The 16,050-nt window shown below is 44.5% G+C and overlaps 1 protein-coding gene across 6 annotated transcripts in view; it reads right to left on the bottom strand.

The window, feature by feature from the left end:
* Positions 1–16,050, bottom strand: part of ralgapa2 (Ral GTPase activating protein catalytic subunit alpha 2) — a 93,656-nt gene that overhangs the window by 13,144 nt on the left and 64,462 nt on the right. For all 6 annotated transcript variants that reach the window (XM_063499064.1, XM_063499060.1, XM_063499062.1 and 3 more), the window contains 2 exons: positions 15,330–15,488; positions 13,275–13,402 (listed from right to left, as the gene is read on the bottom strand). In XM_063499064.1, the coding sequence (XP_063355134.1) occupies positions 13,275–13,402; positions 15,330–15,488 (287 nt within the window). The remainder of the gene's footprint in view (positions 1–13,274; positions 13,403–15,329; positions 15,489–16,050) is intronic.

The following is a 16,050-nucleotide window of genomic DNA, read 5'->3' on the forward strand; positions in this document are numbered from 1 at the left end:
CTATAACCTCAGTTTCTCCTCCTCGTCCGGTTTCCAAACAAAAAACAAGAATGAAACAGCCAAAGTGCTCAGCTTAAGGTTTCAAACAGCACTACATACACTGAAGTATGTCATCATGGCTATGTCCATCTTTTATATACAGTCTAAACGATCATTAGCTGTACTAACCATGTATGGCTACATGACCGGTTCAGACCTGGTGTCACTGAATGCTCCTGCTGAAAGCTTATTTTATTTCTATTAAACCATAAACATCTTTGTAAAAAGGAAACAACATCTGTGTTGTAAATACACTAATCAATAACACGGACATCGTTAATGGTCTCCTTCAGCGTAGTTAGCTCTGGGGGGTACGGTTGATATCCAGTGTAAACACGTTCGTCAATTTCTGATTTCTCCCATGTGATCCTGCTCTTAATTTGTGTCACGACATTAAATATCCCTCATTTTTCAGGACAGGATTTTGTTACAATGCTTCATTATATTTCGTAGAGTTCAGACACAACAATACTGAACTCTACAGTACACATTTAGCTTGTGTTTCTTACCCATCCCTTTTTTAACGTGTTGATGACCAGCTTTGCATTCGTAGAGAGCTACACGGGTTCTTGTCTGTGTCCAGATGACAGTTGGTTGTTTTATTCTTTTCTTTTTTGTCTTCTGTTTCCTATTTGAACATTTATTGTTCTGCTCTCTTTTAAACTGAAATGACTGAGACAGGCACACACAGCTAATCTGCTGATAAGGCAGCGTAGGGGGTCGAGGCCCAGATTAGGCAAAGCAGCATTATAAGGGTCCTAAGACACCCCATACTGACATTTCACTGCTTAAGCTCCATTTCTATCCACTTCTAAGTGACAGAAGTCAGATGATATGAGCAGGGCGGGCGACTTCCTCCTCTCCTTTTGTCAAAGGTGCCTTAATCGGGTTTCAAACAGCGCTCCTCCTGAAGCTTGAATTGTCATCATCTAATAAGGACGTTTTCGTAACAGAAAGAGAGACAAAAAAGACGAGTGCTTAGTGGATAAACTTAAATTATTCTAGACATCAGAACTCTGAGATTTAGTCTCTCTGTGCTAATGAAAAACAACAACTCTCCAACCATGACATGATCCTGATATATGACACTTCACTGATTTTATGAATCCAGGGATTTCACCTAGAAAAAAACAATAACAATAAGGGGAAATAATCAAATACCCATTCAAAAATATTTTTGCCATGCGTGCGGACAAACCTACTGCTTAAGTCTCCACGGCAGCAGCCAAGGTTAATCCTGTTTGTAGAAGCACTGGTGGCAAAAAGGGGCTCTTGTAGTGAAGAGGGACAGTTTAGAGATGAGGTGAAGGGTGCCTCTAGGTGCTTGACCCCCCCTCCTCTCTTAGCCCCACATCTGCCCATTAACCTGGGCCAATCAGCTTGACCTTGGTGAGGAGAGGAGCTGAGGAGTAGCTCACAGTGCCATTGACTCCCAGCAGTCACATAATTGGGCTGTTAAGAGGAAAAGGATGTTTGGGGGGGGGTCTGGGTGCAAACAGTATAAAAAAAGCAGATGTGGCCGTCATGCTTTTCATTCAAAGACACAGTAAACCTCCTCCTCGTATCAAATGCACACTCACAGCAATATCACTGGATAGCACACGGATAGAGTCCAATCCTGTGGATTAATTAGAAGGTTTAGTCCCTGCTTTGGTGGCGAGCTAAGAGGAAATGATGACTGCTATCAAAAGCGGACAATAAGACTCACTTTGATACAAGCTGTTGACACCAAATGCAGTAATGAATACAAGCCGGAGCAACATGAACAGGTTCAAATCATGAAGGAATTACAGTGCCATCTCCAGGAGGCATTGATATAGACAAACTGATTACTGCATATGGACGACCTGTCACTTGATACAGAAGAGGACACAAGAGGCAGAAAGGCAGGGGCACAGGGCAAACTACTGGTTGAGCATCACAAATAAGGGCTATGACTATGGAGAAAGAAGAAGGTGGCAAGGGGGGAAAAGGGAGGAGGAAAGATGGTAAAGAGGAAGGCAAGAAAGAGAGATAAAGGCGAGCAGGTGTTGATTGGAGAGAGGCCCGGCGTTGAGTGCCAGCGGTACCTGTTGTCACAGCGAGGGCTGAGGTGTGAAGCTCGTCTCAGCAGAGGCCCTCAGAGGTGTGAGGTGATTATGGGAAAACGGGGAGGAAGACAGAGACATTTAGATGGAAAGACACAGGGAGAAAAGGGGACAGAGAGAGAGTGAATGTGCCACTAAAGCTGGCTGCAGGAATAATGGCAGAGTGGGAAGGAACAACAGATTGAGATGGATAAAGTGAAAATGTGTATGGTATAGCGTATATGTGTGTCCAACTCCCACTTTATATATCAGCTACTCAAACCCTGGTGTCTCATTAAACAGCTGTGGCTGCAGAAAACGTCTGAATGTGTCACAGATGCGTTATTATGAATGGTGCTGTTTGTGGGTCCACTTTCTGGGTGAGTGTGGACTTGCAAAACATAAGAAGCTCAAGAGGAATAGCTGGTTTCAGAGAGTTTTAACAAGTAGCCCAATTAGTGGGTCCAAGAAATTGGAACTCGGAGGCCCCAGAGGAGTCAGGTCAAACAGTAAGCCAAGGTTAATGACACCTCCTGAGGGGCACGTTTCCCACAGCGAGAGCTTTCTAAGCCTCAACCTCCACACCTCTCTACCGTCCATCTGGCATTCGGACAGCAGGGTGGGGAGTTATGACTGTGACATCACTCCTAACCTGTGACATCATCACTGCCCGTCAGTGATTTCACAGGGGTTCGCCAAAGCTGCAGACAAAATCAGATGTCTGCTAGCTGGCATGACTGGGTTATTTACAAGCTGACTGGAGGAAGCAGACACCCATTTTCTCAAGTCTCCGGCAACCCACCGTTCCTCTGGGGGCCACTAAAAATCGATTTCCACTGCAAAACAAATCATAAGAGCAGCACCTACACTAAGGTCAATGTTGACCCTTAAACTATGTTCGAACTGACTGATTGCCAGGGTTTCACAGAATATAAATGGCAGCGCAACAAGTCATCCTCACACACCAGAGACGCAGGTTAGCTCCAAGATACCTGGTGACATCATAATTTGTTGGCACATGGTTTGTTTAACATGACTGCCATCAAAGCCTGCTAGGCTTGTGTATTCAGATGAGCTGAGTCTGTAACCAATCTCCTTTTCAAAGGACTCTGGCCTGCATTGATGAGTCCTAACACAGCAGCCTTAGATGTGAAGCACAAAGGATCGACATGATTAATCAAACACAGACCCATTATAGCCAGACAGTCACACAGGCCTCCACTGTGTATTAACAGAAAGTCATAATAAGATGAGCTACAAAAGGCTGATAGGGATGAAGATTAACAGATACAGCTCTGTGAGTGGCTGGGTGAGAGTTTTCTTGGAAGGTCTCCTTTGTTAGCAATGATGGCCAGAGTGTCACGAATGTCTGCACCCTCTGGAAATGTTATTAGGTCAGGACAAAGGTGGGCATCCTGTGAGCTATCTGAGGTGAATATCTGTCATATTTTCCCCTCAGTTCCTGAAATTGTTCAGGGAGAGGAAGCAAAAAGCATCTATCTGATCTCAATTTGAACTTTTAATAAAAAGTCAAAGATTAAACAGGGAAGGGCATGCTGAAATCCATATGAGGGCTTTAGCCTCTTCTTTCTTCCAACTTTCATGATGAAATTTGTAGCACGATGATTATCACGCTCACACGGTTTCTGCCCACCTGTACACACACCTCAAAGCACAGCAGTAATCAAAGTACTCTGATGTTCTATAATCTATTTGACACATCTGCAAAACCAACCTGACACTTAAATTGTCAGAGAAATGTGCCAACGCCGGGTCATGCCAAATGACTCTGATTTTCACCCTGCGATCACACAGCTCAGACAAGCACTGATGAAATATTAAAACAAAATGAACAGAGGCTTCTGCAATTTTAATGATGCTTGCGGTATGTGCGTCAGAAGAAGCGTGATGCGTTAATGCCAAGCATCTCTTTCTGCCTCCCGGCCGAGGCATCCTACACATAAAGTCTCTTGCTCCTCCATTGCCCCCTCTGTGAAAGGTTCATTGGACCAATTAGGCTGCCTGGCCTCATGCAAAATGCCTGGCATTTAGGGGGAATGCTAATGATTAGCACTAGGTTACATATGATCACATCTGCGGTAAAAGCACTGGCAGAACAGGTTCATTACTATGACTAGGGGCATAGTTTAATCAATGCCACCGCTGCTAGAATGAGTTATGAAATCTGGACTGTCGGGCCAATTATTAAAGAAAGAAAATACTAAACGGTCAGGTACATGATGCACATACTTTTTGATGCATGATAACTAAAGTCTCTCAAGTTTGTGCTAGTTAATCTCATGGACATGAATCATTTTTCTATCCCATCACAATCTGAAAAGCAACTTTGTAGTTGTGCACATTTACGGTTAATATCCCGAATCTGTAATGTGCAAGGACATAACCTGGAATGGTGGATAACCTCAGTAGCGCCTCAACTGCAATGGATGAGGAGGACAGCGAAGGAAGAATTATAGATGTACGCACACAAAAAGAAAGTCGCACACAAAACCTTAGGAAAAAAGAAAATAGACTTCTATGATGGCAACAGCTTTTTCCTAATCCTCGCCCCTGGGCTATATTGTGCAGTCAAGCAGGCTATTACACGGCAACAATTAGGGGGGCTGGAGCCCAACACCTGGTCGTCTCCTATTCTGGTCCTTCAGTGGCAGCTGACTGTACAGTCTCACAGCCAGGTGGCTCTCCTTCAATGACATTAGCTAGTCACTCCAGGGTTAATCAGGAGCCTGCCATCATCCAGTGGGCATGCACAGAGCTCCATTCACAGTGGAAGCTTTTACAGGGAAAAGGGACGATGGAGACAATGTTGGTATAAAAACTTGTTCAACTGAAGATCTCTGGCAGAGACCGCACATAATCAAAACGAACTCGGGGGTGGCGTTCGTGCCCCTTGGATTCACGGCGCAAGTTCAGAGCTGCGTCTTGATTGGCTGAAGTGGAGTTTGCAGTACGTCCACTGTGCATCCTGCAGATTATAATGGACCTTTTCATGGGTGGACAAAAACAGATGGAGGAGCGGGAAGTGCTATACATCCACACAGACGGGTGATGATGTGGGGGGAGGGAAACTGGATTTTGTCAGAGTCGGCAGATACAAAAACAAGTGGGTGTAGCTAGAGCAGTCCGGGCTATATCTGCCTGCACAAAGCCCCCTGGCTTGGAGATCTGAGGGTAAATAACACTCATTAGAATATGAAAAGCTATAGATTTGTACCCAAATCAGCTAGAGTCTCATCAATAGTAATTAGAAGATATACATAACTAATGAAGATGTGTACGCTACATTAAACAAAAAGGTACCAAGCACTGCTGTGTATTTAAACAGAATTAGGTAAGTGGATGTTTGAACACAAAACAAGAGCAAACAGAAAAATGATGGAGAAAAAAAAAGCAATGCTAACCATGCACAGTAGGAATGGTGCTTTAAAGTTATACAGTATTTTAAAAGGAGATCCCACCACCCAAAAGGTGTTCCGCGTGCTTTTACAACCAACAAAACCTTCTTTCTGTTCGACATCAAACTCTATTACAGCCTGTTGCAGTGGAGAGGCAAAGGAAGATTTGGCCAATATTTCTCACCGCTTCCCTTTCAGCCACAGCCACCACTTGACAATGAAATACAGACTATCAGTATTAACACATCAAAGGCTGCTCCTCTAAGAAGAAGCAGACAATGCACAGCGATGCACACTTAAATGTTTTGTTTTTGTTATTGCTTTGTTTCCCTTGCCTGTCTGTCAATGCAGAACATTCCATTTAGTGCAAAAATGCAAATGCTGCAAGGCACAAGGACATCCTCTGAAAGAGAATAATGGCCACAGGCCAGCGGAAGAGCACACACTGCCTTTGAACCATTTAAAGAGGCATTAATGTGCAACTTATAAATAATCAAGCAATTCCTTCTTAAAACAGCCAATTAAGTCTGCAACATTAAAAGCAATGCAGCCTTATGGAAAAAAGAGCAATTCTGGTGTCTGAACAAAATAAGGGAACTGAAAAATTAATGGCCATTCAGGGACAAAGACCGCCAATAATGTCACAAGGTATCTTCACAAGAGTCTCCAAAACCCCCGTGCCAGATCAGAGAACGAGAGATTCCAGTGGAGAATGATGAGTGACATTTTGCTGACATTTCCCAGCAGCGTTTGATGTGTGGCTGTCTCAAGACGGTGTCAGAAATATCTATGGCTATGCTGAATGTGACACAGGCGTTAAGGGATGCAGGTTCTTTCAGGGGACGGCCTCAGCTCTGGGGCCGGTGATGAGGAGCCTGGACCCAGGGAGATTGAATGGTAATCACTGGAGCACAGATAATAGATGATTGAAGGCTCTTTCTACGCCGCTGTTGGATTTCAATATCAGAGAGGCCCTAGAATTGGGATTCTTATCAGGGGCGGTGTGTCAAACAAAGGAGAGCTGAGCGTGAAAGATGGGGTCCAACTCAGGCACACGACCATGCCGATTAGCACAAGGATAAAAAAGGCCGCACAAACAAAAGAGGGCAGCTTTAGCTGGACAAAAGGCTGTTCAGCGCTTGTAGCAAGAGACATGGAAGGAAGAAGGGACATAAATGAAAAGAGAGACTACTTGGTGGTAAAAGGAGGACGGGACAAGAGTTTTGCTGAGATGGTTGGAAGATGAATAGTGACAGAGCCAACTGTTAAAGAGTGTTCCAGATTCCTGGCTTCTGAAGACGAATAATGGACCAGCAGGGATGAAATGCAACGCACCCCGCCGCAACCCATTCATACACACCCAAACACACGCACACAGACTGACACGGTGGCACGAGGCTTCACATCTCTGCCAAGTCCATCACAAAAAACAAAACAAAAAACAACAAAATTATTCCCATTTATCCCCAGATTCCAAGCACTAAAGCTTGCCAGGAAAGCTCATTAACCCTCCCTTCAAGAACCCTGAAACAAAAGAGGGGGGGAAACAAAACATAACTAATCAATGAGAACGCACCCATTGAGAGTGGGTGGGTGGGTTGAGTGGGGGGGGGGGGGGGGCAAGAACACGCATCCATTTGGATAACCTGAGAGGACTAACAGCTTTTGCTTTAGTGTTGCACTGCCTGGCTGTGGGGTGGAAAAAGAAAGTTCATTAATTAAACAGGGCTAGGGGTAACAGATGGAGTGGCTAGCTGGATGCTAATCACATAAAGCAGACACAGGTTTTTACACCCGAGCTAGCAGCGCCACACATCAATCACAATGAACATGTCTCAGTGCAGCCCGTAATAGGTCCAATCATGCGACCGGGGTCACGGCATCTTTACTACGCATCCTGCAAGTTATTAGTGAGACAGTGATTGCATCAATGTTTCTATGCGTGATATTTTGTGAGAATATTTGTGCTTCTTTTTGGCTCCGGGGGGGGGGGGGGGTTTAAGCCATCCCCTTACATATAGTAGCCTATTTGAGATGAGGACTTTAGTCCTACATGATCAAGCATGCATATGCAAACTATAATAAGAGGGATGAGGACCATGCTATCCTCTTTGATGGTTCAATCTGTGGGAATTTGTGCCATTAAGCACATTAGGAGAACTGGGAGGCTTTTCTCTAGAAGCACACAGCAGTAGAAAGATATTTTAAAGTGAAGACAAAGAAATAGACTTCAAATCATTTTCCAGCTATCTGATAGTCAAATCATTTCAAATACAGAGTTTTTCTTGCATTTTTACCATCTGACATTCAGAATGTGGCACTTTTTATACATCACACAAGGAAAAAATCCCTTGTACTGGAATTCAAATATATTGACCAGAAAATAATACTAATTTAGTCCAAAGAGCTGCCAAAAGTACACAGAATCCTTCACACAACTGTAATAGTCTTTTTGGCATTCCTAACCCATTCCACAACGCTGAGTTGGAGAAGAGACAGGGAAGGTGATCCCGCATAAAACCGGCTCTCACTTTGCCTCTAACAAACAGACAGATGTCAGACACGAACGCATAACAGACGGAGGGGGGAGGAGGGCATGAGGGTGGGGGTTCAAGTTTAAAAATACACAGAGCATGACATTCTTTGGGTTACACTAGGCTACGCAGTTTTCCACCATTGATACCTGAAAACACCACGGCTTTTTATTTTATAAACACTGCGCAAAAAAGTAAATAAATGAAAGCAACTGAAAAGATCCTAATAAGAAATAGACTATACGTGGTAATTAAATGTCAAAATGTGGAAAAATATCAGTGAGACCAGCAAGACGTCACAAAGGTTGCAGGGAGAGACAAAGATGAACAAATGCAGGACACCAAGCATGATGATTTTAAAGCCCTGAAGCACAAGAGTGCAAAGCTAGCTGTATATACAAACACAAACTGATATACACCAACAGGCACAGCAGTTCTGACACCAGCAGTGTGTGTACGCTCTGACAGGCGGGGCTCTGGGGCCCTGCTGTTGGCCGTCTGGTTCCATGCCTGCTCTACCTGTGTTTAAAAGGGGGCGGCCCCCATGAAGCTCAGGCCCCAGAGTGTAGGCTGTGCTAGGCCCCCAGGGCTTTCAGGGTGTGGGTGCCGCACAGTGTACGCCTTTTGTTACAGGCTGGGTGGCAAGAGGAGGAGGAACTAATGTGTGTTGGGGGGGCAGGAAAAAAATGAGTAATGCTATGAGTCATTCTGCATTAGCAGCAGGGAGAGGGAGACGGGGAGGGGGAGTAGATGAGAGGGGGTGAAGGGAGAGAATACTTTTGCATGTTGTATGAAGCTAGACGCCATATGCCATCCGAGCTGGGCTGCCTCCTGAGTCAGGGCTCTCTGTTTGACAGGCCTGTGCTTGCCCCCTCCAAACCCCCAAAGCTACACCCCTTCTTCCCCAACCAACACCCTCCTCCTCCTCTAGGCCTTCTCGGCTCCAGCAATGGGCTTGGCAATTGCTTTGGTCGTGCATGGACTGCGCTCTGTTCATTTGTATTTGTGTGTGTGTGTGTGTGTTTATTAGGAGGGGGGTACTCAGTGATCTGAACACATCGGACATTGTCGTGAGTCCCGGCAGGAACAGCTGGTCAGCTGGAGAGGAGTGGGAGGGAGCAGGGATAAGAAGGGGGAAGAGATGGGAGGCAGTGCGCTACACTGATAATGGGATTAGGTTAAAACATTCAGTTGGGGAGAGCTCCCTCCTCTCTTTGCAGCCCCCTGAAATAATGTGTAAACTCTCAACCACCCGATCAAAGCCAATCCCAGCCTCCGCCCAAACTTAGCCCTGCCAACTCCAAGCAGGGACACTTTAAGTCCGAACTAGCCCCTCGCCCCTCACCCAATTCCAGCTACCTACTCATCCAACAGCAGCCAACCGCCTCCGACTAAACGGTTTGCATCCAGTAATAACAATATGCTGACAATCACTTATCATAAATCATGCAACAAGTCAAGCTGTCCAACTCCCGCTACAAAAGTTACTGCAGATTACAAATTACTTTCAGTTGGTCAGCCCCGCTTCCAGTGAACAGGAAGTTGGCTATACTCACATCAGCTCAGACCATTACATGAATCCAGCTTATAATGACTAGCTTGGCGTCTCACTGTGCCCAGTCAAGCACTGTGCTCCATAGTGATATAGACTGCTGAGTATTATCCATGAGTCTGCCAACAGTTATGGCACAACAGCTGGCAAATTAGACCTATCAACGATGCTAAATAATTCATGGGAGACAACACTAACATGGCAGATCCTATTCATGACACCCTATCATGCATACAGGCGCACTTTCATCTCCGCTAGGTGAAGAATCTTACAGTATACAAAAGAACATGCTGTCGTGAGACAAAGACGCGATGAGTCCGGGACAATAACTTGCTCAGAAGGGGTGTGAGAATGTGTCACGGTCAATGCGGCGACTGTACTAATTATGACGGCGTCTGGGGATGCAGAAACGGCACACAAAAGCAGTGCATGCAGAATATCATATCCATTGTGTTTTCAGCATACATCCGTTGCAAAGATGTACATCTTGTTTCGAGCAGTGGAGCTGGGGGACTGCAGATATGCTCACATGAGCCTGTGAGGGAACATGACAGAGTTAAGCAGCTTTTTGGGTTCCACTGAAAGGATCAAGCCTTCCTCTCCTCTTTCTGCTGCTGCGCACACACACACACACACACACACACACACACACACACGCTACCTAAAAGCCTGGCTCGCATGACTGGCGATGGGCAGAAACAGATTATGGTTATTGATCGCTGCCTGGAGATGGATCTGTGTGTGTGTTTACTTGTGTGTCAGAGCAAAGGATGGGGACTAAGGGCAGTGTGCAAAAGCTATTGATTCTGTCCAGTAGGAAGGCTATGCCTCTGAATCAAGGTCAGTTTTGCATTGTCTCACCTATTACTAACTTGCCATCACCCCCCCCCACACACACACACACACACACTTCACCTTTAACAATACCCCCATCACAAAGAGTGATGGACGGCACATCAAACTCAAGTGCTTGTTGAAGAGTGAAATGAATCCCACCTTCTGGATGACGACATTATTCTATACTGACAGTATGAAGGATCTTTCTCATACAGTAAATGGCAGCAGACAGCGAGGCAGTGCAGTGGCAGGTTTGGTCCACGTGTCACTAACAAACTAATAGCTGTTTTTGATTTTAAGCTTCTTACATTTGCAAGGGAGGGCCCGATTAACATCCATGTTTCAGAGAAATCTGTAAAAACAAATGTGGTTACATTTAATTCAAAGTTGTTTTTGATTGAACATTTTGTGGTCTCAAGTATTCAAAATGCAGCCGCGAATGGCCAACAATACACTTAGAACACAAAGCCAGACCAGCTGCATTTCCTATCAGCCATATAAATAATAAATGATACATTATGAGTTGTCTGTGAGAGTCTTGTGATATGATGCCTATGAGGCCAAGGTTGTGTCCTGGCAGAAGAAAATGACACAAATCGCAAATGACACCGATGGCTGTACGTGACACGAGAAGGCATATGCAACTGCACAGATTTGACAAAATCATGTGGGCAGAAAAAGGACGAGAGAGCAAAGCCATATGAGAAAGACAGAAAGCTGCCAAGAGGTAGTATCCTTTTGAAAAACACTCTTGTAGCCCATCTGTGTGTATTTTCAGAAAATGTTGCTGGTGGTCATTTTTCAATATCAAATCCTATTAGCTCGAGAGTTTCTGTGAGCGTTGCAGCAGACTGCTGGAGTCCTCTAGATCCCTGTGACGGAGCGAAAGAGGGGGCTGCAGAGCCATACTGGCCTTTTATCTGGACACACAGGGGTTATATAGCTTCTCTTTGAAGAAATATTCAACTAATTACCTTGGAGAGTGGCCTCACAGGCAGAAAGCAGGCTGTGAATTGTAAAGGCATTGTGAAGGGGTAAACTAAGGATGAGGATTTTCATCAAAAAAAAAAAGAGTTTCAGGTCATTGTTCCAACCTGTGAAAGATAAAGGGCTGCAATATCCTGAGAAGATGGAAGAACTGAAACGACCGGAGAGGGAAAAATGCAAAAGGCTGGAGTGGTGTAACAGTAAAAGCAATGTTGAAATCAAAGCATCTGAAAGAATAACTCCACCTGGCTACCAACGCACTGTTTCTTTTACGATCAGAACCACTGCTGGACGTTGCACCAGTGCACTCTGACGTTCTCTTAAAATATCAAATCCCAAGTTATCACTTTTCATACAGCACCAAACATTCATTAGCTTATAGTTTTGCCTCTTTGCCTCACGAGCTCTCTGGCTAGGCAGACATGCAGATACTCATTTTGGCCGTGCGCTCTGCCTGGCACTTTCATTCATCTCCTCTGGTGGAGTGTGTGAGGCCTGGCAGCCGATCAGTGCCAGAACTCCAGAGGCAGCGCTTATCTCCTCTCATAGATCATGCCTTTGTGCTGAACTGATTCTCTGCTAAGGAATGCCAGGTGAGGCTTTAGTGTCCCAGTACGGCCCTCTTACTGCAGCAGCACCACCCCCCTTTAAAAACCCCCCACAAAAAACCAAAAACCCCTCGGCTTCCCCAGTCCCTCAGGCTTCCAGAGCCAGGCAGGCCTGTGGACGGCCCCCTCTGGCACTGAGAATCACACTGGGCTAATTCACTTGGCGTCGGGTAACAGACATCTGTCACTCAGGATACCCCCGGGGACTCTCAGACAAGGCCCGATATTGGGGTGGGGGGGCCAAGCTATGTGATGCACTGTGAAATGCATACAGACACACACATACTTGCACACACCCAACACTGTGAGCGGTGCAGCACGATGACAGACCAAAAGCCCTTTGTGAGTAATAGTCATCCACACAGAGTCTGAAAACAAGTTTTGAAATCATGCATACATCCTCAATCCAAAGTCTTCCATCCAAATAAAACCTCCTTGGGAGAGGTTTCTATAGCAACTGCCAGAGGGGCAGTGTGGTTCTGGTGAGGCAGTGGCGCACACGCTGTCCGAGTAGGAGCGGGACGTTAAGGGAGATCAGGTTTCCCCCTCCAGGGGCCATCCCAACTCTGCCCCCCCACCCCCATCTCACCCTCCCACCCCTCCCTCGACTCTGTGCTGCTGGTATTCACATGCTAATTCATCTCCACTGGTAATTACACTCTCTTTAAACCAACTGACAACTACAGCTGGAGTCAGGCTCTTAACGGCACACAGTTGGATGGATGGGTGTAGGGATGAGAGCAGTGTGTGAGGGTGTGAGTGTATGCACTTGTATACATTTGTTGATGGGGCTTTTATTTTGGTTCTTCTCGTCTGCCATAAAACGGTAGTGATAGATGATGACACATTATCTGTTCTCTTACCCAAAACAACCCCGCAACCTCCCGTGTTGCTCCAGGCTGTGAAACAGCCTCGGCCTAATAGTTGTATGTAAATCAGGTAGCTCATAAAGATCAGTGTCTGCACTCAGCTGTGTACTTTGGCTAACATGGAAAGCACACCACATGTTCCAGTGAATTCACTCCAATGTGGTGGCTTGTCATGTTGGAAATTTAATCTCAGTGATGTTTTATTTACATCTAATTGAAATATTCCAAAATCGTTGCTAATAAACTTAGCAGTCTGAGCTCTCTGAGTAACCACTGCCTCATCTTTTAAAAGTGTCGCACTCATCTGAGGAGCTGTAGCTGTATGAGAGAGGAAATAAAGCAGAAGCCTTGAGGAAAAAAGGATACAAGCTCTGGTAGAGAGTCAGCCGGGACTTGACAGCTCTGCTGGCATTGATACAGGTAGCCCGTACTAAACTTGGCAGCAGCGTCCCAGTGACGATAGCGCCATTAAACAGAGGGCCAAAGAAGGGAACCTGAGGAAGTCGAGAAAGAAACAAAGAAATTAGACAAGTCGATAATAAAACTCAAATTTTAGTGAGGATCCTGTTTTTGCATCTGCAAGTACTTAAGAGACACATTTTTTTGCTTAAAAACAAAACAAAACCCCTCCTCCATCTGTTTAGGGGAAGGGTTCAAGTTGAAATTGGATTTTGCCTAACTCTGCATGACAACCACACATATCTTATGCGAATCAATGTTAGGTAAATGAAATTAAAATGACAATCAATACTATACAATGCCCTCATATTGAGCTATTTAATACAAAGGGGCAGAATGAATTTCAAGAATAGCGTGTGTGTGTGTGTGTGCGTCTGTTCATGCATATTGGAAGGGGGCCCTTAATCACTGAAGCTCAATAGTCACTGACCTGGAAGTTGACGTGAACGTCAAAGTCTTTCCAAAGGCCCTGCTGTCCTCAACTTGGCACTCGACCAGTCAAATTAAACAACAAAATAATGTATAACACCAGTGATACAGAATAATTAGCTAAATCGTGTGATGGAAACCTGAAGTTATACTATAAATACTCCAGCATCAGACATCTGAGTAGATGGTTTTACATGTTTTTTTAATAAAAATGTTTATTTTTTCACGATTGGGCTCGGCACTGCAGCGGCAGCTCTTCTTCTGACCTTCACCCACTGATAAAGGCTTCCTGTGGCAGAAACTCTTTTTTTAAATTATGATCTTTAACGACTGTAGTTTTTCAACTTCATTCCAATTCCTCTTTGTGCAGCTCCCCGACAGAAAAACTGAAATAAAAGCTTCCTGCACAAAGGGTTAGTGTTTTCAGAGGTTATCCGGAATAGGCCCTCCATGAACACGAGTGGGCCTGGAGTAGCACTGAGGAAAACGTATGGATGGAAGTCGACTAGTGTATGACTCATGAATGATAAAAGCAATTTGTGGGTTTTCTTAACAGCAATTGAGAGTTCCAGGAAAATGATTTAAATTTCTTTTTGATAACTAATGTGCTCTCAGCAGTGAATAAAGTTTTGCATCTAGTGAACTGCTGCGTTGAATTTTGACATTCAACAAAGTCAAAACGTGGAGCTTTCAATGACGAGGATGGCCTCGCTAGTTTTCTGTTTACACGGACAAAACCAGCGCTCCATTAGTGCAATGACTATGATGCAAACAGAGACGGCAATAAATTGGCACTATGATCATTCACACTGGAAAACAATGAATGAAACAAATACAGTCTGAATGAATTTCCCCTCCTTCTATAACTGTTATAAAAAACAATGGAAGAATAAGAACATAACATGTTTCTTCATGTTAGGCTTAAACTACAACATCATTTTACATGATCCATTTCCCGATTATCTCTCTCAAGATAACTTACTGGAAAGAAAAGAAAACTACTGCTTTAAGAATTTTGCACTATGCATTTTAATAATGTGTGGATATATCTGAACATCTGAATACAGTCATCCTGGACAAAGCAATTTCACGGTCCTCTGGGAGGCCACACATCGAGTGCAGCACTATGGAATAACCAAGATGAAAGCAAGCCAACAAAGGCCAGTAACCATCTCTGAAAGCACATACCCACAGTGTGGGTAATAATGCACCGCTGGAGGAGAGACCTGAGAGCCTTCAGACAGAAACCACAACAAGGGAAAGAAGGTATGAAATTCAGAGCAAAGTCTGAACACAACAGAAGGACGAGGGTCTGCATTATCTAATGAACACAGACAGGAAATTAATGCAGTGCCATGCTGTATGCTGACTTGTTACAGGTAGAATTAACAACGGCTCACTTTGTTTAGGTGCCCTTAAGACATGACAGTAAACCTGCATGCTTAAAAAGTAAAACCTCCCGTAAATGATCATTACACCTAAACATCTGCAGTGGTCTATATCCTAAATATTCCACTCGGCACAGCCATTTACCTGTGGTTTCTTCATGATCTGGATGAAATACATGTGTTTCTTCATTGGGTAGATGACTATCAGCACATCTCCAAAGTCAGTTGGGATGATGCCGCGCCGGTAGTCCCTGGTGTGCTCGGACCACACTATGTGCACCTCATCGTTTCCCAGGTGACGCAGCTGCCAAACAAACAAAATTAGTCTAATCAACAGCTTAGTGAGCGAATGTAATTTTCACTGCTTGGGGACGATGACAGGAACACAAATTTGGATGGATTAGGGCTTCTAACTGGGTTTTATCCGCTCTGCACTTAAAACCCACACTGCCTCCAGGAGACCGAGGAGCAGACTGAGGTTCAAAAGATTTTTTAGAAGAGGATGACTGACAATATTATTTTCTAGTGCATCTTGGGAGCAACTGTTTCTGGAGCAGGTGATCGCAAACTTTGTTTGAAAACAATGGTCTAAATCGTAGCCTGGCTCTGGTTTAGTCTCCTATTATAGCTTTTTCATTACAAATTCAAATAGCAAACATAAAATGGACAAAATTGAGCATTTTAAAACCAAATAATTCAAATCCAATTAACCTACCCCATCAGAGGTTAAATTGCTTCCCATTTCCACTCTGTTCACAACCACAAATGAAACTGGGCAGGACAAGAAGATTTGCTTAAATGACAGGAAATTGACTGATGCTAGTTTAAAAAAAAAAGAAGAAAAAAGGTAAACAGCTTTCCCCTTT

The sequence above is a fragment of the Pelmatolapia mariae genome, linkage group LG16_19 (assembly GCF_036321145.2).
Source record: "Pelmatolapia mariae isolate MD_Pm_ZW linkage group LG16_19, Pm_UMD_F_2, whole genome shotgun sequence".
NCBI classification, from domain to species: Eukaryota; Metazoa; Chordata; class Actinopteri; order Cichliformes; family Cichlidae; genus Pelmatolapia; species Pelmatolapia mariae.